Below are 27,830 nucleotides of genomic sequence, written 5' to 3' on the forward strand. Positions count from 1 at the left end.
TTATGACACAAAATACGTGTTTTCATGCCAGCACCGAACTTTTGGCTACCGGGATGGTGATACCCTCGGGGACTAACAGTTCACCAGCAGAGGTATCGACCCAGTGGTAATAATAACATAAACGGTACCAATTGTTTCTGCACCAGATGCGCATTTTCGACAATCAATGTCTTTTCAGTGATGCTCGAGGTCTAAATATTTGGAAATTCAGAGCTTATTAAAAGTATGAAGAGCTATAAACCAAAAAGGACAAAAAAAGTATTGTCAAAGCCGGGCAAGGAATCAGAGCTTTGCATGCGGGACATACATTCATTAATCTTATATCACATCTCTACAATTGCTGCTACATGAAGATTTTTTATTTTTCTACACTTTACACTACTATTCCTCACGCTCAATTGAAAGATCGACTTCACCATCTCATTTAACAGAGCCTTTTCTATAAAAAAAGGGAATCGTAGATACACATTTCTTGTTTGGGGTTATGATCATTCTTATTTTGGGAAAAACCACACTGATATACTGAAGATGATATTATCAAAATCCTGGGCTTTTTGATCGACAAAATGTTTGTTGAGTTTGGAGGATTGATATTATTCCAAAGGGAACTAATTTTGCACCTCTATTTGCCGATTCGTTATTTATCGTATTAAGCACAATTCATTCAGCACCTTCTAAAAGACGAAAAGAAAAAGCCCCTTGCGAAATTCTTTAATTTTACTGTCAGATATATTGATGATGTCCCATCACTACATAATCCTCATTTCAGCCAAAACTTACATCTAATATATCCCAGTGAACTTGAAATTAAGGATACTACTGATACAAGAAGGGCTGCTGCATACCTTGATTATTTTCTCAATTTTGACACAGATGGACGACTTTACACTAAAATCTATCACAAACGGGACGATTTCAACTTCCCAATTATCAATTTCAATTATCAATTTTCAATTTCTCAGCAGCAACATACTCTCTGCCCTATCGTATGGTGTTTACATATTTCAATTAATTTGTTATGTCGTCACTACAATATCCTTCCCTTTTCACGAATGTGACCTACCGAATTAGACTATTAACCGGATGTGTAATAACATAAGCAACACGACGGGTGCCAGGGGCAGGATCTGTTTACCCTTCCGGAACACCTGGGATTACACCTATCTTTTGTGGGGTTTGTGTTGCTTAGTCTTTAGTTTTCTATGTTGTGTCTTATGTGCTATTATTTGTCTGTTTAGCTTTTTATTTTTAGCCATGGAGTTGTCAGTTTATTTTCAATACAATTGAGAATGGAAATGGGGAATGTGTCAAAGAGACAACAACTTGACCACAGAAAAAACAACAGCAGAAGGTCACCAACGTATGAGTTTGACTGTCCCTCTGGTATCTTTCGCCCCTCTTTTATGCTCGCGCATGTTCACACTATACGGACTTCATTTACAGGAGTGTGCTCCTTACGTAGAACTGCTCCAACAAAGTTATGCGGAGGAAAGATTAAAAATGACATTCCGTATCTGTAAATTGTGTGGTACTGAGGTTGAGGGTGATATTCATTTTCTTCTTTAGTGCCTCAAACAAAAAATATAGGTCACCGATGAGTTAAAAGAGATATTTCAATTTATTGCAAAAAATGGCATTTTTGCACCAAAGGGAGATAATTTGTAGCTTTTTCAATGATATAAACATTTTAAAAGTCATCTGGGGCCAAACCGAATCAAATTTGGTTTTGGTTGATTTTTGTACCATATCATATAGTAATAACTAATAGTGTAATAAACAAAATTTGTAATGAAAAAACAAATGTTTAATTTTTCGCTGAAATTTTTGTACACGCGAGCTTCCTCAAGCCATTTCAATTGGTATTTTATAGTGTGGATGTCTGTGTTGTAATGATACACTATTATTTTAGTAAAGGGTGAAGGTTGGCGCCTGTAAAACGTTAAAACCGCTGGATTTGTTTGTACCTGTCCTAGTTCTTCGGTGGTTGTCGTTTGTTGATGTGATTCATAAGTGTGTTTCGTTTCTTGATTTCTATATAGAATAGACACTTAGTTTTCTAATTGAATGGTTTTAAGCTAGGGGCCCTTTATAGATTGTTGTTCAGTTTGATCAGATGCTAAGTGTTAAAGACGTTGACCTATAATGGTTTACTTATGCATGGGACGTGGATGGAGAGTTGTCTTATTTACACTCATACCACATCTCCTTATATTAGTGTGATTTAGTTTTACTGGTTTACTCGTACACTAGCACCATATAATGAAGGATGAATTTTGAAAAAAAACAATTGTTTTTGGCATGATTTGTTCAATACTCTTGTCAATGATGGCTTGTTTAAGTGCTTTTAAGGTGTAGTAATTACAGCCAAATCAAGGCTTACTGGAACGTAACTTTGATACATGGAAGGCAGTATGACAGGAAACCGGAGGCAACCAGCCCTGAGTGGTAACTGTATAGCTTTGTAAGGTATTCAGATACATATGTCTGTCCGTTGGACAGGGCGATATTGATTTGCAACTTTTCCTATCTTTAATGTAAGATACACAACTTAAAGTGAAATACTAGTAATTGTCAGCAATATGAAAATGTGGTCTGATATGCGATTGGAGTTTGATTTAACACATTCGTTGCCATCAAGATAACATTTACAAATTCATGACTGAAAATCAATCGTCAATTATTTCATAATCGGATCGTCGTATATTTTTAGAATGTTTCTAACTTTGGTAACAAACACATTTTTTTACAGGAGCAGACTTCAAGAGGAATGGAAACTCGATATGATCATCATGAGAGAGAGGTACATGGACAGCACATGGATGCTTCTTAAAATCTAATAAATTTGTGACTTCTATTTCACTTACAGTCAAATATTTCTAACTTAAAATAGACAATAGTAATATCTGAAGAAAGTATTTCAAATGATATGTTTATAGGCAAAACAAGTAATGATCAGCACACTAGCTAAAGAATAACATGTTTGTATTTCAAACATAAAAAAAGATCCAAGCTAACAAAATAAATATTCATGTTTCAAAGAAATTTTATTTTCGGTTTCTATTTTTCAGTATTTATTTTGCTTTTATATTTGAGAAATGCACATTATATGCATCAATTAATTTGGTATGTTTTTTTTACTTTTTATACTTAATAAGACACATGAATCGACTTTTATTAATATATTCAAAACTTCATTTACAAACTTTGTGTGTTGCCTTTAACTAATTTGCTTAAATTGTACGTTTTGTTATTCCTGGTTTATTTTAAGATTGCCGAAGACAGAGTTATTGGCAGATTTGCAAGTTTTACTCCAAAACTTGCAAGGAATGCATTGGAAGAACGAATGTATGACTTAAACATTCGTATGTTATACGTTTTGCTAACTAAAGCTATGAAGGAAAAAACTGAAATTTTGAAAAAAATTCAAGAAGAGAGGACAACATACGTTAAAGCAGCTGAACACCTTGAACTTGAATATAAAGAGACAACTAGTACAGTAGTAGAACTCCAAGAGAGAGTTGACGTTCTAGAGACTGAAAATACATTATTGACCGAAAGGTGAGATTAACAACTTTTAAATTAATTTGAAGTTTCCAAAATAATAACATAAGTAGTAGTTTAAATAATATATACTAGATCTTAAAGTTCGATAACATTTAATTAATTCCATACATGATATTACATATCAAAGTAATATGAAAATAAAAAGGAGGAAAACAAATCGGTCAAGCTTTAGAGGTAGTTACGACTTACGAAAGACTATGCGAATGAATTATCAATATATTTTTTTAATTACTCTCAATATCAGTACAACAATGCAATGAAGCAAATTTTTGAATATCTCTGGCCGGGATTCGAACTGGTGTTATTGGGGTATCGTAAGAATACAGCCTACACTGTGTACAGCGCTCTAGACAACTCGACCACCAAGACTGAATAAAAAAAAAACAGAATTTGATTGCCTAGCGTGCCCTGAAATTTAGAAATGATCCATGTAAACTTGTCGCTCCTTTAAATAAACTTATTCTAAAAGGTTACCTATTGAACACTGTAATAAGATCATTGAATATTTGTGTTAGTGGTATAAATATTGATTTTGTTATCAGTAGATTAAAAGCTAACTAAATATTACTAGCATGTTATATACATATACATATTCATGGATCTACAATCTGTCGATACCTGTAACTTGGCATTGCACAAGGTCATGTTTTTCTCTAGCTGTTTATGACGTCTTTACACTAAATCCATTGGATGTTGGATGTGTACGGATTGATAGGTTAGTCTTAGATGCATGATTTTTATTTTAGTTGTTAGTGGCTTGAACTAGCTGTCAGATTACTGCGAGTACTCTCAGATTTTTGTCTTTTTGTGTCGGGATGTATAAGTACCCGGCCGCGTCCACTTGTATTTTTGTCCATCTGATGAGTTAAGTCTTTTTCAACTGATTTTTATAGTTCGTTCTTCTGTTGTACTGTTATACCACTGTCCGAGGTTAGGGGGGGGGGGGATCCCGCTAACATGTTTAACCCCGCCACATTATTTATGTATGTGCCTGTCCCAAGTCAGGAGGCTGTAATTCAGTGGTTGTCGTTTGTTTATGTGTTACATATTTGTTTTGCGTTCATTTTTTTTACATAAATAAGGCCGTTAGTTTTCTCGTTTGAATTATTTTACATTGTCTTATCTGAGCCTTTTATAGCTGACTATGCGGTATGGGCTTTGCTCATTGTTGAAGGCCGTACGGTGACCTAAAGTTGTTAATGTCTGTGTCATTTTGGTCTTTTGTGGATAGTTGTCTCATTGGCAATCATACCACATCTTCTTTTTTATATAGTGTTACATTTTCTTGAAAGTATAATCTACAGTTGTAACAAATGATGGACGAAAGATACGAAGGCTAAAAATGAAAAAGAAAAACAGACAAACAATAACAAAGAACATGATATAAAAGGCATGAAGATGGAATTACTTGCTAATTATATGTCTATTTGTCGTAAAGAATCGTAAGATGCAGTCACAGAAATAATCATTTGATAAGTATATTATAATTTATATTGCAATTGATTTTTTAACAAGTTTTTTAAAATATTGTTTAACCTTGGTGGTCGAGTGGTCTAGCTCGTCGTCGGGCATAGTGCAAGGCGATTTGGTGCCTCGATGTCCAGTGGCATGAGTTCGAATCCCGACAAGGGAAGAACAAGTAGATTTGCAAAGGCTAATTTTACAGATCTAACACTGTTAGGCTGATATTTTAGACGTATTATATATGCATTATGTTTTTGCAGCCAAGGGCGGATTTAGGTGGGGCGTGGCGGGCGTGCGCCCCCCCCCCCCTAAAATTTGCAAAGCATGGGTTGTCTTCATCTTGTTTGAGTATCATAAGAGACCATTCATTCTTAATATTCAAAGTATATAAAACAGACAGTTTAACCAGGGACTTTCTATACTACGTAACTTAGTAACATAATCAACGTGATTACTTATCAACTGACCTACGATTTATTTTTAAGTTCTATAAATATTTGATACTTCAAAGGAAGGTGTCAAACGCAGAGCTGCATTTGATGAAAAATAAATAAAAAGTTTTTAGCAGTTAAAGTATACGTATTTGCCGTTTTTATAATCAATGTCTTTGATAATCACAGTGCGGAATTATGTACCGTATTACATGCATGGCCGGGATCCCCACAAAATAAACTTCGTAAATGCATCTCATTCTGATTTTAGTGGTTTGTGACGAACACAGTATATATAAAGTCTGGCACGACCTCCGAAAAACAAAAAAAGTAACAAATATTAAGAAAGGACAATTAAAAATCACGGCGAGAAGTAGAAATTTTCGTTTGCAAAATCTAATACTAGTATCTAGTATTGGTCATGTGAGATCGTGAAATCTGTCGTGTCTCACTTTGCTTCCCTTTGTCCGCCCGTCTATCTGTCAACCCTTCACATTTCCATCGTCTTTACCAAATTTGGCAAGGGTAGTGTTATGGAGTGTTAAGGTAATTCTTAAGTGAACCGGTTCATTTCACATAATTGAAACTATGTGCATATTGCTAAAACACATTGACGATCTGCAAACAAGGGCTTCTTATTTTTGTGATGTCTCTGTTTTTCTGTTTATCACAACTACCAGCTCCAATGTCTTTCAAGGATTGGTTGACTGAGATATGTATTACCTGATATTGATATATAAATTATTTTAGAACAAGTGCTGGTGTCTTGATTGTTGATTGGTTTGCATAGGAACACAGAATCAAAATAAAATGTTCGCATGATCTTCAGCTTCAAATCTGTCTTTTTGGGTTGCAGCTTAATAACTGTAGCTTTATAAACTCGATCATATGTATGCAATATGAATCTCTTACATGTAGTGCGTAAGCTATTGGTGTATATTTTTCTAATTTGTCGGAGACCTTGCAATCATAACTCAAAGGTTTTTCGCGGAACAGGAACATATTGTGTCACATCATTCCGTCCATGATCTGTCAATCAGTCACTAGTAATTGTAGATTGTTGTCAGGGTGGATATAGGCGGTTTCTACTTGAAACTTTTATTTCTTGTTGACGGTACCTCATTTTATTTCGAAATACCTACATTGAACCCCTTCAGAAGAATATTTCAAATACTACCCCAAAAATGTTTCGCCTCGCTCCGCTCGGCGAATATAAATAAATTGTGCCCCCTCACCCTAATCTGAAATCCTGGATCTGCCCCTGGCAGCCTTGTATCACCATCACTGCTAGTGATCCGATGGATACATTTGGTGTAGAGTCGTCACTGCTTCAGACGAACTTAAAATATAACTATTTCTGTGACTGCATCTTCCATTACTTTGTAGGATCCTTTTCAATAGATAATTGAGCTGATCTGTAATAACAATTCCATCTTCATGCCTTATATATCATATACCGTGTTACGACGATAGATGAAAACGGACAAGGAAAGATAACACACGGCCACCGAAAGCTTTCTTATTGTAGGGCATTGGTGTTTGAGTGGTCTATCGCGTCGGGTACAGTGCAAGTCCAGTGCCACGATATATCAGTTGCATGAGTACGAATCCCGGAAAGTGAAGAACAAAAATATACATTGTTAGGCTGTCATTTAGGCGTCTTGTAATATATTTTAGGCTTGTCTTTGAGGTTTTTTTGGGGAAATTTTACATTGTTTTTTTTCTAGAAATTTGTTAAACACGACATAGGTTATATGACTAATTACAATAGAGAGTTCAAATATATGCTTTAAATAAAAAAAATAATAATGTACGATATGAACTAGCACAATTCTAAAGCTTAAACGGTGATGACAGTTATGATGGTACAAGAATGATTGCGTCAATAAGAATTCCAAATAAACAGCACTGAACGATCAATTTTTTTTCAAATTTGACAACGTTAGAGTAGTTATTACAGAATCTGCGTATTACAAAATTGCAAACAAACGGCCATAACAATTGTCATATTGCTGACTTGGTATACTCATTTTCTTATGTAGAAAATGGTGTCCAGGAATTGGCTTTATAGCTGGCTAAACCTCTCACTTGTACGACAGTCGCATCAAATTCCATTATGTTGACAACGATGCGTGAACACAACAAATTAGGGATACAGCAGTCAACATTGTGTTATCATCATATTCGCTGTAAAAACTAACAAATGTAACAAAGAAGGCAGAAAGGCATACATTAAATTAAACATCCTCATTTTGCTTTTTTATTTTTTGATACGATTTTATTTATCTATGTAAAATCCATCCATAAAAATGGAAAGATTTTAAGTACTTTCGTAGAATCGCACGTTTGATGTCATACAGGTAGATATAAAATAGTTTTGTCTTTATAGAATGACGGGATACATAAGTACAGAGTCACGTCAAACGGTTATCACAAAAAAAGAGACTAAACAGTAAAAGTGATATTAATAAAATAAAATAATTTTGTCATTCAAAGTATGACGGGATACATAAGTTCAGAGTCACGTCGAATGGATATATAAAAACGACTTAATAGTAAAAGCAATAGTAATAAAGAAAAAAAAAGAATACTATAACACGTTATGAAGATGATAAACGACTTCAGTACGCAGAATTCATACTCCAAGACCTTTGTGTATAATTTTGAAGTTGAAATGGAATATTTATCAACAAAGGTCTTGGTACCTCCGATGAACTTTTATAGAAAAAGGGTGAGACGTTCTTTGGCATACCCCTGGTTCATCAACTTTCTGCTCACACTAACTATTTTGATCTGAGTGTCCACCAGCCCAGTCGTCAGCACTTCGGTGTCGACATAAATATTATTTATATGGTCATTTTTATAAATTAACTGTTTGAAAAAGTATGATTATTAGTAAAACCAAGGATTGTCTTATCCCACGCATAGATTACCGGTTTCTTAGCCGTTTTTGGCATAATTCTTTTGGAATCTTGAATCCTCAATGCACTTCAACTTTATACTTGTGTGGCTTTCCATACTCCATTACTGTATACTTATCAATAAAATTATTATAATGTACCTGTGTACATTATTTTATTTCGCGGCATTTGTCCACGGTTATGGTTGTCTTTCCGATATTGTTTTAACATCTCACCAATTATTTTATTGATTTTGTTTTTGCATTGCGTTATAAATCAAATTTAATCCTTTCATAGTTTGTTCACTTGTTTAAGTTTATGTCTTTTGATTGAGTTAAGCCATTTCAATTGATATTTAATAGTATATTTTTGTATTTTGTGATGTTACACTATTGTTGCAGGTAAGAGTGAAGGTGTGTACCTATTGAAATGTTTAAACCCGCTGCATTTGTTGCACCTGTCCTAAGTCAGGGACCTGATGTTCAGTGGTTCATCCTGTTTTAATGTTTTACACAAGACATTTTGGGGCTCTTTATAGCTTGCTGTTCGGTGTTTGCCGTGTTGAAGACACTACTTTAATAGTTTACTATTACAAATTGTGACTTGGATGAAGAGTTGTCTCATTGGGACTCATACCACATCTTCCTATATCTAAATAGTATACATTTTTGAACTTCCAAATATGTGAAAACTTCACGACAGACTTTCGATATTGGATAAAAATAGGTGTTACATGACTAAAACAATAATTCATAAAAACCTAGTGCTGTAATTACTAATTCATAAAAACCTAGTGCTGTAATTACGCAGCGGAAAATCAAATCGGAAAGTTCCTAATAACATGGAAAAATCAAATGACAAAACACATAAAAAACGAATGGACAAGAACTGTCATATTTTTTACTTTGTGATGTTCTATTTAATATCATTACTGACTTTGATAAAAGATTAATCAAGTTATCAAATATACTAAAAGAAATAGTAAGATGGTATACATGTTTGAATCATTAGATTGTATTGATGGGTGATTTGACCTATAAAGTCTGCAATTAATAATCAATTTGATTGTAAAACTGTTTACATTATAAGCGATTCGTAATTCGCATTAATGAATGATTATAAACTAACTGTTGGTCAATGTGTACGACACATCTCTTCTTCATATGACAACATTCTAATTCTATGCTTCATTTTTGTCAACAATTGTGCATCGTGACATACACATAACTCTGATTAGTAATCTATTACATGAATCACCAACTAATTCCTCTACAGTTGTAAAGTGTTCATTTACTTATCATTGATTATATATGTTTCAGTAATACAGAACTCAAGTTGAAATGTGAAAAGCATGTGGAAAAGTCTAGAATGCAAAAAGAAATTATCAATAAACTTGAGCAGGATTTAGAAAACTATGGTGAAATTATGGAAAAACATCAGGAATTAAAAAATGCAAGTAGTAAAATAAGACGTTAATAATAGCAATTTAATGATTTAGTATACAGATGTGCTATAAAAGAGGAGCAAAAGATACCAGAGGGACAGTCAAACTCACAGATCGAAAACAAACTGAAAACTCCATGGCTAAAACGTAGGACAAAAAACAGACAAATATAAGTACATAAAACACAACATAGAAAACTAAAGACTAAGCAATTCGAACCCTACTAAAAACTGGGGTCATCCCAGGTGCTCCAGAAGGGTAAGCAAATCCTGCTCCACCTGTAGCACCTGTCGTGTTGCTCATGTTATTACAAACGCTATAAACAACACGGACGGTACAATTGTTCCCCGTACAAGATGCCAAGTTGACAATTAAGGTCTCTTCAGTGAAGCCAAAATATTTGAACCCTTACCCTCATAAAAACGACGAAGAGATCAATTAATTAAATGTGTTCAAACGTAATGCAAAACTCATATATATATATATTGTTTAAAACTGGGCTTTCTTTATTTTTGTCAAGTTTATAAATGTATATAGATATCAGATATTGTTTGTGTTGGGTACATTTAGGACAATAATGAGAATATCAGAATTTTGGGAAGATGACAAAGATGTTGTGATCAAATAATGGTCGTATTTAATATATCGATATTACTGTAAAATCCTTACCTGTCCTAAAACAGACAGAAAAATTTAGATATTTAAGCTTAAAATTGTTATGATTCGAAACAGATTTTTTTCCAGTAAGTTTTTTTTTTTTTTTTTTTTTTTTTTTTTTATCGTAAAGCACCTTCTATTATTAGACTGCAACCTTCATCATATATTTTTGTAGCGGTTAGATGATCATTGGTTAATATGATTTATGTTTTAGAAACACGCTAAGCAACTGACTGTCATAAAGAAATTGGAAAAAAAAACAGAGACTTACGAACGAAAACTTAAGGTCAGCATTTACTAATTCAACTCTTTTGAAGTACATGTAGTTGCTGGAATAAAACAAAACGGTGACATATGATCAGATGTTTAAAGCTCCCGATTTATATTAAAACCTATGCGTGTGGTTTTTTATGTTGTGAAGTTATGCTATTGTTTCAGAAAAAGGGAAAAGTTTTGATACCATTAAAACGTTTAATCCCGCTGCAAATGTTTGGACCTGTCCTAAGTCAGGAATCTTATGTACAGTAGTTGTCGTTTGGAAAAATCTTGAACTTCATCCAAATTCTTTTAATTTTCGGAACACATTTTAGAAACTTATATGTGACGTCACTTTGGGCGTTGAATTGACTATGGCTAACAGGACTGTGATTTTGTAATGTATTCGGTTTTTTTTATTCTATAGCTAGTCACCATTTTTGTCCAAGGCGGATTACCCTGGCCTCACAACTTTTTGGAACTTTTGGTCCTCGGCGATCTTCAACTTGGTAGATATTATGGCTTTTAAACTTTTTACATTTGAGCATAGTTTTGTGTGGACGTAGCGCGCGTCTGGTGTATAAAAATATTTTTAACCTGTTACCTCTGGATGGCTATTATTCGTTTGTTTCTCTGTCCTATATTTTCTCCCATATATCTATTTATTCATTGTAACCCTGTCGTGTAATGTTGTCATTTTAATGTTATAATTAACACTACAATTAAAGTGGGAGGTTTGGCATGCCACAAAACCAGGTTCAACCCAGGATTTTTTCATACAATGCCCTGTACCAAGTCAGGAAAATGGGATGTATCCAATATCGATAGTTAATCATTAATCTAAAAGTTATCGCCGAGGCTCGACAATAGAACTATTTCGATGGATAGATCCGTTAAATCACTTTTAAAAATGTAAGAATTTATATTTCTTTGACGAGTTAACTTAAGTTATTTAAACCAATAAAATTAGAAAATAAACATAATATTAACAGAATGCTCAGTAAAAATTGTTCTACTTGTGTCTGAAGAAATGACACTATAACTATGGTGAATATATATGTACTAGTTTAACCGCAATCTGTGAAACTTGGATATAAGAGAACGTTCCTCTTATAATGTATATGTTAAGGGATTTTGTATTGCAAGATTTAAAAAAAAAAAAGAATATTTATTTTGAAGTTTTTATCATCAAATGCATTTAAGGTAGATCATAGGTAAATGTTTTTTGAGACAGAATTTTCTTATAATTTGCCAAAATGAAGATTTCATTATCCTTTTTTCAAAAATATAATAAAAAGTATGGGTCACCGTGCTATTTTTCAAGCTATAAGTCATTGAAAATTGCCTAAATTTGGTTAGTTTGTTCATGAAAAAACACATAAGAGTGCATAAAAATTTTTCTATGAGATAGAATTTTGAAATAAATTGTGAGAAGATAGGTTTCATAATATGTTTGAAGAAAATAAAAAGAAAACATGGTGTCACCGAACTTGTTTTCTTGCCACAAGTAAAAATAAAAAAAATCCCTATTAGCCCAGTATAAATTTTGAACTAAAAGAGTTATCTCCCCTTCAATGGCTCATTTAAAAGAAATGATTTTAAAAACCAAAAACGTTGATATTTGTTAAAATATTTTAAATAATACAATAAATTAACAAGTTTACTTCATATAAATAAACAGTCTAACCATTAAATTGCAAATATGTTTCCAAATTTGCTGATTTAGGCAAATAACTAGACCGATTTTGTACTGTGATTGTACAATCCAAGATGGCGGTATACCATGAATCTACCTTAATAAATTTAGAAAATATGATATATATTTACAACCGTTACAGTGGAAAGTATGAAAAAAAAAATTATATCAAAATCACAAGTAAAACAGGGAGATTTAAATCATGTAAACTTCCCGTGAATTTTGATTCATGCTAATTTGATTTGAAATTTTTGTGAATTGACATCAATTCAGCATTTACGTAAAACTTACTGATTTCACATGAGTTGTACGTTAATCTAATGTAAAGGTAACATAAATATCACGTGGAAATCATATTATTTTCTCACATGAAATTCACGTGGATTTTTTTAATAAAATTAAAATTAGATTTAAGTAATGAAATTTACCAATTTTTTCTTTGTGAAGTTCATGTGAAATTAGCGTGATCAATTTAAAATTTCAATTCATGTGAAATTCTTGAGAAATTGTTAGCTTCAGTTGCTCTTATAAACTCGTTTAGGTAAATTTCACGTGAGATTCATTTAAAATTCATGTAATTGTTTTCTGCAATTTTTTTTAATTTTCTTGCACTTTTGCTTTTTAAAATATGTGTTATTTTAATCTTCAGATCAAATATAAATAATCTTATGTTACTTTTTGAAAATGTAGGAAATATTCAATGAGGAAGATAGATTTATCCACATTATGCTAATATTTATGACATTATACATCAATTAAGTATCCTCCCTTTATTCATAACAATTAAGATTTCAAGTGTTATGTTAGCATTTATAGAACATCAGAAATACATCGAGACAGGGTTGCTCTTACCTTGCACAACTTCTGAAACAAGTCTGAAACGTTACAGTGACCTATAGTTGTTAATGTATGTGTCATTTTGGTCTCGTGTGGACAGTATAATAAGAAAATCAAACTTTTACAGCATATTGATTATATGTCAACGTTTATTGTCACTTACGCATTTGAAATATATACAAAGATCCTTTCTGACAAGGTTTAAGTGTGTTCACCCTTGTGAAAAGCTTTAGTTGAATGTGTTTGTTAATCGTTAACGTCTGTTTTGTTGCTTTTGATTTTCCGTTGTCGTATATTTGTTTAATTCCCATTTCGAAATTTGTTTATGCGATTCAAACAAAGGTAAACTACTGCTGCCTCTTATTTACGTGATTTAAAACATATTATATCGTTATTGATTTCAAGTACAACAATGTTAATTTAATATTGTAAGTAAAAACTCAAATTTATAACTCAAGAATTGTGTAGTACATTGTAAATTAACAAAGGGATAAAACAATAATGTTGAAAAAATATTTTGAAAAGTGCATTGTGTTGAAAATTAAGTTCATCGTCCACACTTTATATAAAAAAAAACTTCAGTAAGGGAATATTGAATAATTTGCAACTTTTTTTTAAAATTCATTTTGAATATTTTCTAGAATTTTGAGTCCTTGACGATACAACCAGACACTGTTGAGGAGTTCATAGAAGAATCCTTGCAGACAATTTCCAGATTTATTGGAATGACTCAATCTACATTCTGGACGGAGGTGCAGAACTATTATGCAAAGCTCGAAAAGGAATTTAAAATTGAGGTAAGCAAAATAAATATACAAAAATTTAAAGTAAGTTAGGCATGTTGTCATTCAAAATTACACAATGAGGGGAACTGGATCGAAACAAATCACATTTTATTAATTTGAAGAAGGCAAATTATTATCTAATGAACTAAGTACTCTAATACTTCGCATTAACTTTTACTTTTGTTTGCGATTACAAAGATATTATATAAAACCACAGTTTAAAACAAATACTAATCAAAAGTGAAATCACAAAAATACTGAACTTAGAGGAAAATCAATTCGGAAAGTCCATAATCACATGGCAAAATCAAATAACAAAACGCATCAAAAACAAATGGACAAGAACTGTCATATTCCTGACTTGGTACAGACATTTTCAAATGTAGAAAATGGTGGATTAAACCTGGTTTTATAGCGCTAACCCTCTCACTTTAATGACAGTCTCATAAAATTCCGTTATATTTACATTGATGCGTTAAATAAACAGACACAATAAATAAAAAAGTCAAAATATGGGTACATCAGTCATCATCGTATAACAATTTTAAAAGGAACAATTTAACAGAACACAAAAACATCTACTATCTACGAACACATTCATTGATTTGAGTGTCTGACGTCAGAAAATTTTATACGTCACATAAATTTGTTTTCAGGATAAACAAGGCCTTTTACTCACGAGTATATGACTTTGTGTATAGAAATTAATTTTGGAAGCACTCAGCTCTATGTTATATCTGGTTATATTAAAATTTAAAAAAAGATGGCGAAAATTATCTGAAAAAAAAAGATGGAACAAAAGGTGTTTTATTCAGTTAAAAAATAATAAAGATAATGTCCCATAAGACAAATATGAGCAGAACACACCATGGGAAAAATAGAACAATATTCTACTAAACAGTCAGCTAACGATTACTAAACACGTAAACAAAATCCGAGGTTTGAATATTCCTTTGGTATGCTTCTCGTATTTTTAAAATAGATATTCTCTATATAACAGTTGTATGTCGTATATCCAATTTAAAATGTAAATAAAGACAATATTTAACGTCGAAAGTTGTTCACAATAAAATTCAATAATATGGTTATATCAGTGACTAAATGGTCCATAATGTTAGAAATCATTATCAAAACTCATGTTAGTCTTATTATCATGGAAGATATTTCAAGCAAATGGACATTGTTATATTAACAGTCATCTTTACAAATATTATGTAATAATTGATACCTGCCAATCAGTTTTGAAATGTTACCTCATTGTATCAACCTCACAATTAATCATAATAAAAAAACGATTGATTAGCAGCAGACTAGACAGCATTTACTTCCTTCTTAATAAGCCCATCAACTCTGTTAATTGTGTATGTGTTGACGAATCTTGACTTATAACAAAAATATTTACTCTCACAAAAATACACCGACAAAAATGATTTCTGATTGATTTGATCATTTAAAAACATGTAAAACTTTATACTTTTGAAATCATTCATTAAAAACTTGCTTGTGAAACAGAGATACCGGTGCGAAGTAAGATTTCGGTTGGTAAAAAGACGGCTAGAATATTTCCCGGTGTATAAACGAATAAATTGATGTTTTTGTCATATTTTCTCGTTATTTTAAAACCAAGATTTAGAGTTGAGTTATGAAGCCATCTTAATATATTCAATAGATAGCTAAGGTTAAGAGAACAGAAGAGGAAAAGTACAATACCATTATATCAGAACAGAAGAAAGAAAGCGAAAGACAGGTAACTTAATCCAGTAACTTTGTTCTTGTAATCGAGAACATACTTTGTTATTTGTAGTTCAATTCCGGATCCTTAACTCATAATAAAAAAAAATATATTTTACATGTCTAATTCTTCAATCTGCTATTATAGCATTATGTTATAGGACCTTTTCTTTAATTTAGAATTGCATCACACTTCACTAATTTTATTTTTTGTTAATTGATTATAGACAACTCCGGTATCCTGGACCGGCCACGTTAAACCCTAGGAGTATAACTCCATAGAACTGTTACTTGTTTGTTATCTGAATTGTGAAACACACATTTCTACATTAGTATATAGCCACTCTTTTCATAGTATCTGTAAACGAAGAAGTATCATATTTTGTAGGCAGAAGATAGAGAAAAAAAACATATATTGGCGATTGACAAATAAATTGATTACCAGTGCAAAATGGATCTTGCAATTGATTTAATACTTAACAGAAAACAATAAACCTGTGAAAAAAGATGGTTTACCACATATATTTGCGCACAAACACAACAGAAAAATATTAAACACTACAATATATATTACAAATTTAATAGAATGGATACAGCTTAATTATACAAAGTTAAACTAATAAGGATTATGACAAGTTCAATAAGTAAACATTAATATAGGATAAGAAGCCATAATTTTGAAATCTTGTGACGGATGCTGCGTACATAAGAGGAGACACCACCTGTTGACGCACTTGGTCTCAGTCAAATATGACTCTGTTTGCGCCGTATTTTCTTTGCGTCAATTCAAATCTAACCAGCCAATCAGTAAAAAGAATTGACACACACACACACTCACTTTTAAGGTACTGAAAAACAGATGTGATTAGCAGTTTTAAAAATATCATTGAAATGGAATAAACATTAGTTTGTTTAATTTAAGATTGCGAATATAAACAAGGAGAGACGTGATGATGTTGAAGTCGTAACAACACTCAAGAAAGAAAAAATAACGTTACAGGATGATTTGGCTAACATGAGAGTGGAAGTTGAAGCAAGTACCAAATTGAAATTATTATTTTTTATGCAATACATAATTCAATATTTATAAATTGTGAATAATTTAAAAGTCACACTAAACTGATATTGCCTAATTGCATTTTCATCAGAAAATATACATCGCCTATGTTAACCAATAATATAGATATTTTTTCGATTGTTTCGAATTCTATTTTGCCATCTCATATTACAGACTTTCCGTTTTGAATTTTTCTCGGAGTCTGGTATTTTTGTTATTTTGCTTTTTTCGTATGATTCCACAACCGACGATAACTTATTCGGACGAAAATTTGGAATACCTAATTCAATAACTCTGAAACTAAACACAGCTCAAAATATGATAACGTTTTATATGACACTCTTTTTTTATGATTGAATAATTTAATTTTGGATTTGACACGTCTATTGATTAGCTGAAAGAATTTTTGTTATGAGCTCACAGAAATATTTTTGTCGTGTGACCGTGACGTCATCAACGTTGTTTTTTTCTTCTTCAAAATTTACACCTTAAAAATGGAATTTATAATTAAATTATAAGGAATGATTGTAATATTTGTTTCTGTCATTTCGAAATAGAATTAAAAATATGAGATGCACAATATTAAATAACTCGCTACGCGAGTTATTTATAGTGGTCACCACATTTTTATGTTGTTTCTTCAAGGACAGAAAAAATACTACAATCACTCCTTTAATAATTTCAATATCTCCATCAACAGGAATTCAAGGCTAGAATGCAGGCTAATTTGAACAAAGAAGATCATGTCAACGTACAGCTTATCGTGAAACGTGAAGAAGATGAAGGGATGCGAGTACAAGTTGACTTTTATGAAGCTTTGACAAAATGGACTGAAGAAGGGTATATAAATATTTTCATTTGTACATAAAATGAACATAATTTATTATCCATTCACTTGTTGTCTTATCAGACTACACTTTTATTCTTATTGATATGGAATAAGTAATGAATGCAAGTCTTTTACACAATATAAAAGATATTTGAATGAGAGTACAATCGGTTTTAAGGATTAATACTTTCTGTTACTGGTTAGTAAGTCAATGCCGTATACCAATGACCCCTTTTCAGCTTATATTTTTTTTCAATGCGCTAGTGACATTTATGTTGAATAAGAGAATACTATCCACTAGGTAAATAAATGCAACAGTAGTCAACGGAATACTTTTAGATTGGTATCATTAGTACTGTTTATCATACGGACAACCTAAGTTCATCCCATTTATGATACTGTAAATGTTAATTGTTGTTCTATGTGCAATTATTTATAATGGACTTTCCGAATTTAATTTTTCTTTGTCAATAGTTTTGTTATTTTACTTTTTTAATAGGACATTTCAATAAAAATACAATAAAAAATTGAAATAAAAACATAAATTCATTAAACTATACTGGAAATCAACATTTTTCGTTATTTAGTTAAAATAATTATAAGAAAGTTAACGAGTGATAAAAGAAGGTGCAAATCATTAAAGTTTTTCTTGTAGTGTTTCGTAAACATTTGTTTTGTCTGTTCATTGTATAAGAGTTACCTTTTGGTCATGACATTGTCTGTCTTAATTATTTTGACTTGAAATGGGTTTAATTTTTAGCCTCTTTTGTGAGTCTTGTTCTTATAATGCGATTCTGGCTGCTAAATCAATATCTTCATGTCTTTAATGACTATTTTGTTTTATAACCTTTGTTATAGAAATTTGCCAGTATATTAGCAGTTCCTTATTTCTAATATATTTCTCTTTGATCTATGAATTGTTGTTTTGGAATGAATTGTCATTTTTAGTTAATCTTATATACTTCCTTATATCTATAGCCTGAATAATTCACCTATCAGATAGAAATTCTATTTACACCTTTACAAATTTGATTATATTTTCAGGATAAACAAAATGACAGCTGACAAGAATCTGAAGAAGGTAGAGGATTTGGAGAGATGGTTTTGTCAAGGTATAATGATTTGAAAGGATTCAATACTTCAGGAAATATGTTACATCTTTCAAGGAGTGTCATGGAATATAAGAAGCACAAATGATTAATGTTCCCATTGATAAAGATAGACGACAAAATACCTGAGTATTAATCCCACCATTTTTCTGTGTGTTAAATCAACAATAGGTCTGATCCCTATATTTTGATTTGCCACGAACAACACGAAACTCTTGTTTATGGACAATGAACTGCTTACCTAATTTCATGAACTTTTATTATTAATGATTAATTATATTATATTGAAGTCACAATATTCTGTACGAGCCTGTCGTAAGAATGTGTAAAAAGGTGACTGTCGTTTGTTACGTTACGTATGCCATATTTGTTTTTCGCTTATTCTTTTGAACATAAACCAGGCCGATGGTTTTCTCATTTGAATTGCTTTGCATTTATATTTTTTGTCGGAGCTGTTTATTGCTTGCTGAGTAATATGTGTTGTGTTTATTGCTCATGGCAGTACGGGTACCTCGCATGTGCGTCATTTGGTCTCAGATGAATAGTTGTTTCATATCGCGTCTGCGTATTATATATTACTGTGTGCTTTCTTAGGTCGTTTTGTATTCCAAATAAAATAGAAAATTGCTATTTAAATGCATGACTATATTATCGTATATTATCAACGTTGGTATGAAAACTCAGATTTACTTGTATGGAAACAAATCAATAACATTAGGTAGTAACAACGATATATTTCCTCAAAATAGGATAGAATGGGTTACAGGCGGAAAAAAAGCGGCGAAAATATTTCTTTAACAGTATTTCAAAAGTCGTAGAATGTCTGTTTATTTTGATCGTTTCTCTTCCCTTATACACGTCAGGAATCACAGTTATGAACCATGTCCAACATGAACCATGACACTATACTAAGCCAAACCATGACACCGAATTTTCATATATCTCGACTTGTGTGCAACTGTAGCTATTTTTCGGAATAGCTAACAGCAGGTTAATATCATAAAGACATATGTGATGTACCAGACAGAAAACATATAACTTTTCTTTATGAATAAGAAACGAATCACAACTTTTAAGTTTTGACATACGCAAGCATTTTCTGTGTCAAATTGTTAACTATCTGATACAAATTTTAATGTATTCACATATTTGCTATAAACAGATATACTCACTACCTTGAATTCATGTTCAGAAGTTCCTTTAGCAAAAAAAAAACGGATTGTTTATATCGTGTCATTGTTTGTCATTTAAAACACTTAATACGATCATGTCTAACTGAACCAAACTAATACAAATAAAATTATCAAAGATACCAGATTTAAAATTTTGTATTTGTGCCAGACGCAAGTTTCGTCTACAAAAGACTCATCAGTGACGCTCGAATAAAAAAAAGTTAAAAGGCCAAAAAGAGTACGAAGTTGAAGAGCCTTCAGGACCAAATATTCCTTAAAATCACTGTACTAAACGCTCCTTAATATAACGAGGTTACTTCCCGAAGCCGTCTTATTCATAAGAGGCTGACTTCAAACAGGAGCTTCTTAGGAAGGAAGAGAAGTTAGCACTGTCCTTAAAACTTCACTATCCGATATGTAAATGATATCCTCTCAATAAGTAACTCATGTTTCCTGACAAAGTTTTCTCTGAATAGGAAAAGTCAGCGTATTTCATCTCGTCTTAGTTGGAAGATATTTACTAAATATGTAGTCATGTCATGGCATCATTCTGAAAAGTGAATAAAGTAATTCATTTTGGTTAAAAGAGAGATCGTACAAAGTCTTGAAACAAATTTTAATGGAGTCATCTGTTTGGAAATATGATTCGTAGCGGCTCACAATAGCCTAGATTATAAATCGAATACATACAAAATAGCTGATATTTTTTGTATAATATTCTACAATGTGTTATTCTGTCAGCACTTTTTTTTCAACTTTATAAAAATCTTGTTTATTACCAACATACACATGCACATTAATAAAATGTTTGAATTTTAAAGATCCTCCGGAATACATTAAACAAAAACTAGAATCAATCAGAATATTAGTTGGGAACTCACATAGTACTTCTAGGATGTTGTATTCAACTGCAGTTGTAAATAAGGTATGTATGTTATTGAGAATCAGACAAAACACAAAAGAATTGTTTTTGTTCCTTGCAAAGCACTGATACTAATTTGCAGCAATATACAGTTAATCATTTACGCTTATTAGATATTCAGTCTTTTTGCAGCAAATTGATTTTAATACATATTGTTGGTTTGTTTTCATCGATAATGATATAACTGTACTCGGTTGAGAGCATTTTAATCAAACGAAGTACACATTCTTCAAGACACCAATTGTACACCGCACTTTGCACAGTTGACCTAAGATGACTAGTCTGTTAAGGTGATTCTTTGCGTATAATTACTAACTTGCTACATATTTAGTTCCTTGGATTTATATACTAAGATTTGAGCGTTCCACAAAGGCGATTCGAAAAATCGTTTAACCTCTCTCAACCAAAATTGACGTGAATAAATTTAGTTATTCTGTTAAAGTCTGTTTTCCTCAGATCGCATCTTATGTTTAAACTTAATTAAAAAGTTACCATGGCTTATTCATAGCTGTATTCAAGCTTCCATATTTAGGAAAATCGGGAATAAAGCACTTCAGACTGCAGATTTATGTGTAGCGTAATATATAAACTACCAGGATTGAAATTTAGAATTTGCGCCAGATGCGCGTTTCGTCTATAAAAGACTCATCGGTGACGCTCACATAAAAAAATGTCAAATGTTAAAAGGCCAAATAAATCAGGTTATTGTGGCATTGTTCTGCTCGCAGTGGAGGTCCTAAATTTGGCAGCTTAATAGTCGTAGTACTATTTTTTTATCGCGTGTATTTTATTTGTTTTTAAATGCATATAGATAACAGTTCACTGATTGTAAAGGCTTGATGTGCGTAAAAATATCCTGTTATACAAAATATAGAAAAAGGGTAAACTCATTCATAAGCTCGAAAAACAGTACAGATCATCTTTTTTAACGAGAGAACAGTTAAGTTATTACTATTGGAGGGATAAAATATGTGCAATGCAAGTATCATGGGTTGTTTATCTATTCGTTTGATTTGTTTGAGCTTTTGATTTGCAATTTGATTACAGACTTTCTGTTTTGAATTTTCCGCGGGGTTCGATATTTTTGTTATTTTACTTTTTCATATCATTGTGTAAAAAGGACATTAATAGGAGATAGAAGCTTGCTACAAACATATTTAAAAATTAAAATAACACTTTGTAAGTTTCAATGCGTTGAATAATTTGTTTTATTGCTCAAAACAATTTGCACTATCCAAATATTAAATTTTAACTGAGTTTTAGTGTCGTATTGTATGTAACGGAAAATTATTCAACAGGTTTTGGTTTGAATATTGTCATTTCTAGAGGAATGCAGATTATCGGTAATGTGCCCAGTAATTGCAACCAATATACTATCAAATTGAAAGAAAAAAAAGGAGAATATTCATGGTTATATATTCGATTACATGAAATTATCCGTTTTTGTACACTAAAAATATGGTTGAATGTAGATAAAGAGCTTAGCGATTCTTGTCCCAATTGTGTAATAGTTGACAGAAAGTAAAACCATTTAACTAAACACACCCTATAATAATGACAGAACAATGAGGTTTTTTTTACAAACAAATTATACCCGTTGCGAACTTTGATACAGACAAAATTATTTTTATTGAAATAAATGATGTTAACAATGAAAATTCCTTGCAATAACACAAGGCAACAGTTTTCCTTACCAAAGTTCAAATATCATAAATCGAATAGCTAGACAAAAACTGACGGCTAGTATGACCTGTATTGACAAGGTAAGTGACTCGGGTGAGATTTTTGTTTCAGATAATTTCATTTAGTATAGAGTAAAATCGTTTTTATTAAAAAAAAAAAAAGGCAATTGTATGTTAATTCATGGCACAAATTCAATATACGCATTTATTGTCATCATTACGAATTGGTTGCCCGATACGATGTATCATTGTCTAAACTAACAAGCAACAAGTCTTACGCGGTCTTAGTATAGTCTGCTCATCTGCAATTAATAAAATTGAAAAAGGAAATGGGGAATGTGTCAAAGCGACAACAACCCGAGTATAGAGCAGACAACAGCCGAAGGCCACCAATGGGTCTTCAATATAGCAAGAAACTCCCGCATCCGTAGGAGTCCTTCAGCTTGCCCCTTAAAAATAAATATACCAGTACAGTGATAATGGACGTCATACTAAACTCCGAATTATACACAAGAAACTAAAATTAAAAATCATACTAGACTAACAAAGACCAGAGGCTCCTGACTTGGGACAGGCGCAAAAATGCGGCGGGGTTAAACATGTTTATGAGATCTCAACCCTCCCCCTATACCTCTAGCCAATGTAGAAAAGTAAACGCATAACAATAGTCTGCTGTAAGCTCTAGAATACACAGTGAGTTGGCAAATACATAATCCATATGCAGGTGAAGTTGGTAAATTGCTGATAATATGAGGGAAATTTATAATTTCAAAATTCAAATCATTTTCGAGAGGCATTTTTTATTATATCTACATGATACAGATTTCATTTTTGTCAAAATGTTTAGCTAGATTGGATTTGCCAAAAACTGTTGGAAATAACACATAATTCTATTCTTTAGATATTGACAGCAAAAAATACTAATGTTATTTATACTTTTAAACCATATGAGAATTGTCTGGGTGTTTTTAATCAAATGTAAGAAATATCATCGCGACAGCAAAATTTCCATCAACGTTCAAATAGAAAATGAACATTTTCTTTTTACAATAAACTCATCATAGATACCAGGACTAAATTTAGTATAAACGCCAGACGCGCGTTTCGTCTACAAAAAACTCATCAGTGACGCTCGAATCCAAAAAAGTTAAAAATGCTAAATAAAGTACGAAGTTGAAGAGCATTAAGAAACAAAGTTCCTAAAAGTTTTGCCAAATACAGCTAAGGTAATCTATGCCTGAGGTAGAAAAGCCTTAGTATTTCAAAAAATTCCCAAATTTTGTAAACAGTGAATTTATAAATATAACCATAACAATTCAAAATATCCCCCAAAAATATCAATAAAAAAACAATGTCTTCAATACATGCGTCATAAAAGATAAACGGTTTTATGCTTGTCATATAGACTTAACATATGATCACCATTTCGACAAACTGGGTCTCTTTCCTTTTGTAGTTCATGCAATTCGCTTTGCTTTTGTTTCTTTCCGTTTGTTTGTCTCTTTCTTATCGATTTGTGAGATTTAAACGTTGGACACCATATCGCTTTTATATTCGTTCCATCGGTTGTTATAGTTGAGCGTTTGATTTTTTTTTGTTCTTCCCTTTTTATATTTACCCTGGAGTTACGAAGTTTTGTTAAAGCTTTATATATATATTTAAATGAATGAAAAAAAATGGTAGACATGTTTCAAAGATTTAGAATGAAAATATCAATTAAATTTAGTTTATATCAATCTATATATATTTTCAGGAGAGCCTAGATCAGAAACCAGAAGCAATGGCATACGACGGCAATGATCTTGATTGAAACTTGTTATTAATGTGACTATCTGTTTAAGTTTCTATGATTTAATACTTTTTGTATTTAATTTTTTGAGGTGGCTGTGCTTGCTAATTTTTGTATAAAAAAAACCCACATATATGTAGAGTACAAGTCATTAATATACAATTATAGCCTTTGTATGAGATATATACAAGGATTTATTGACCTGGAAGATGTATATTGACTGAGGTCGATATACTTCTTTATGTTGATATATCCTGTATTGACCCCATACAAAGGCGTATTATATTCGATAATTTGATTTTGTTGGAATTTTATAGATATCATATTGTCTCCTAGACAATACATGTAACAACATATCAGTTATTTTTTTTTTTTTTTTTTTTTTTTTTTTTTAAATTTTGTACATCTTATGTATTTGAAGATACCAGAGGGAAAGTCAAACTCATAAATCTAAAATAAACTGACAACGCTATGGCAAAAAAATGGGGAGAAGACAAACAGACAAATATAAGTACATTAAACACAGCATAGAAAACTAAAGACTCAGCAACACGAACCCCACCAAACACTGGGGGTTATCTCAAGTGCTCCGGAAGTGTATGCAGATCCTGCTCCACATATGGCACCCGTCGTGTTGCTCATGTTATTACAAACCTGGTAAATAGTCGAATTCGGTAGTCACATTTGTGAAAAGGGAACGGAATTGTAGTTACGACGTAATGAACATATCCGATATCATCTATGAAACGGATATTCCATAACGGTCAACCAACTCGTGTTGTCGTCCGTACAATTTACGAAGTATATGGATTTTTGATATTCTAAAAAAAACGTGCAATATGCTTTTTGTTACCCGCCGTTTTCTATTTACCTTCAAAAATATAGTTTTACATGTGACTTTCCCTGAATAAATGGAATTAGTTAAAATATACGAATAAATAATATAATTTCATATTGCAGTGATTCATAGTGTGAAAACATTATGTATCAGACGATATAAAAAGAGTTTAAGAATCAGAGGTTGTTGATATCATTTTTTGATGTGGGTTTTTTATTTGGTTAATTTAGAATTGATGACACATTTGATTGTTTTTGTTTCATTCATTCATTTCTAACTTTTAGAGACTTTGGACAACTATGCATACCTGATTTTTAAAAAAATCCTCAGATCAAAATTAAATTGTGCATTTGTTTTTGTTTTTGTTTTATTTTCATTTGATATCTTATATTTTTTGAATTCTTAATGTCGCTTTTTTAAAATTCCCAATAAATCTATCAGTATTTTATAGCTGGTTATTCAGTCTTATTTTAAGTTAAAAAAAAATATATTTATTCAGTCTAATTTTAAGTTATACATCCTTATTTTTTTTCAAGAACGCATAAAACATGAAAAGTTTGTTATCTGTTTTATAGACTATGCAAGATTTTATGTGTAACCATTATATATAAAAGCTTATAAAAATAAATCTATATTTATACATCATGAATACATTATTTTAGGGCTACAAAGCAGAATAGAATATATATAGATGCTCCATGTTGAAGACAATACTTTAACCTATGATGGTTTACTTTTACAAATTGTCACTTGGATGGAGAGTTGTCTCACTGGCACTCATACCACATCTTCTTATATCTAATTACTATAAAAAAAAATGAATCTGAAAGTCATGCACAATACAAATGACTGGTAGGGACATTCTGTTGGTTTATTTCAACTTCAAACTTGAAATTTCTGAATCTAACTTAAAAAGGGACGAAAGATACCAAAGGGACAGTCAAACTTATACATCGAAAATAAACTGATAACGCCAAGGCTAAAAATGAAAGACAAACAGAAAAACAATAGTACACATGACACAACATAGAAAACTAAAGAATAAGCAACACGAACCTAATTAAACAAAACTAGGGGTGATCTCAGGTGCTTCAGAAGGGTAAACAATCCTGCTCACTATGTGGCACCCGTCGTGTTGCTTATGTTATAACAAATCCGGTAAATAGTCTAATTAGGTAGGTCACATTTATGAAAGGGAAGGGCATGTAGTTACGACGTAAGGAACATATCCGATATCATTTGTGAAACAGTTATTCCATAACGGTCAACCAACTCCTGATGGCGTCCGTAAAATTTACAACTTCACCTTATGAGCAGTGACCCTCTATTAAGAAAAGCATGATAGGAAATGCAAGCACGGGAATATCGTATCAATTGGGAGATATATACCCCGTATGCAGGTGCTCCAGGAATGTTGCTACTTAGAAATAAAAAGTTCACAATTGGAAAGCTGAAATTATCTCTGTTGTCGTAAAGTTTTAACATTTCTCACCTCTAAGTTTTGACATTTTTTACTCCCAATAAGACATTTGTGACTTTCACGTTGACATTTGTTACTTTTAAATTGTCATTTGTTACTTTTAAGCAGGTATTTGTTATTTCCAAGTAGACATCTGTTACTGTGTTACTTCCAAGTAGTCGTTTGTTACTTCCATGTAGTCATTTGTTACTTCCATGTAGTCATTTGTTACTTCCATGTAGACATTTGTTACTTCCATGTAGACATTTGTTACATGTAGACATTTGTTACTTCCATGTAGATATTTGTTACTTCCATGTAGTCATTTGTTACTTCCATGTAGACATTTGTTACTTCCATGTAGACATTTGTTACTTCCATGTAGACATTTGTTACTTCCATGTAGTCATTTGTTACTTCCATGTAGACATTTGTTACTTCCATGTAGACATTTGTTACATGTAGACATTTGTTACTTCCATGTAGACATTTGTTACTTCCATGTAGACATTTGTTACTTCCATGTAGTCATTTGTTACTTCCATGTAGACATTTGTTACTTCCATGTAGACATTTGTTACATGTAGACATTTGTTACTTCCATGTAGACATTTGTTACTTCCATGTAGTCATTTGTTACTTCCATGTAGACATTTGTTACTTCCATGTAGTCATTTGTTACTTCCATGTAGACATTTGTTACTTCCATGTAGTCATTTGTTACTTCCATGTAGACATTTGTTTCCATGTAGACATTTGTTACTTCCATGTAGTCATTTGTTACTTCCATGTAGACATTTGTTACTTCCATGTAGACATTTGTTACTTCCATGTAGTCATTTGTTACTTCCATGTAGACATTTGTTACTTCCATGTAGACATTTGTTACTACCATGTAGACATACTTCCATGTAGACATTTGTTACTTCCATGTAGTCATTTGTTACTTCCATGTAGACATTTGTTACTTCCAAGTAGTCATTTGTTACTTCCATGTAGTCATTTGTTACTTCCATGTAGACATTTGTTACTTCCATGTAGTCATTTGTTACTTTCCATGTAGTCATTTGTTACTTCCATGTAGACATTTGTTACTTCCAAGTAGTCATTTGTTACTTCCATGTAGACATTTGTTACTTCCATGTAGACATTTGTTACTTCCATGTAGTCATTTGTTACTTCCATGTAGACATTTGTTACATATAGACA

At 31.8% G+C, this 27,830-nt stretch overlaps 2 protein-coding genes across 2 annotated transcripts; both read left to right on the forward strand.

Annotated features, from left to right (window-relative positions):
• Nucleotides 1-2,745: 2,745 nt before the first annotated feature.
• Nucleotides 2,746-9,835, forward strand: LOC143062620 (uncharacterized). The gene is made up of 3 exons (XM_076234283.1): nt 2,746-2,800; nt 3,269-3,558; nt 9,679-9,835. Exons 1-3 carry the CDS (start codon nt 2,768-2,770, stop codon nt 9,833-9,835), a joined length of 480 nt encoding a protein of 159 aa, XP_076090398.1. The 5' UTR covers nt 2,746-2,767.
• Nucleotides 9,836-10,680: 845 nt separating this feature from the next.
• Nucleotides 10,681-27,536, forward strand: LOC143062621 (uncharacterized). Its single transcript, XM_076234284.1, has 8 exons — nt 10,681-10,746; nt 13,890-14,045; nt 15,703-15,780; nt 16,687-16,797; nt 17,522-17,661; nt 18,695-18,762; nt 20,753-20,856; nt 27,192-27,536. The coding sequence occupies exons 2-8, from the start codon at nt 13,974-13,976 to the stop codon at nt 27,534-27,536; spliced, it is 918 nt and encodes a 305-aa protein (XP_076090399.1). The 5' UTR covers nt 10,681-10,746; nt 13,890-13,973.
• The last annotated feature ends 294 nt before the right edge of the window (nt 27,537-27,830 follow it).

This window comes from Mytilus galloprovincialis, chromosome 2 (assembly GCF_965363235.1).
Source record: "Mytilus galloprovincialis chromosome 2, xbMytGall1.hap1.1, whole genome shotgun sequence".
In the NCBI taxonomy this organism is placed as follows: Eukaryota; Metazoa; Mollusca; class Bivalvia; order Mytilida; family Mytilidae; genus Mytilus; species Mytilus galloprovincialis.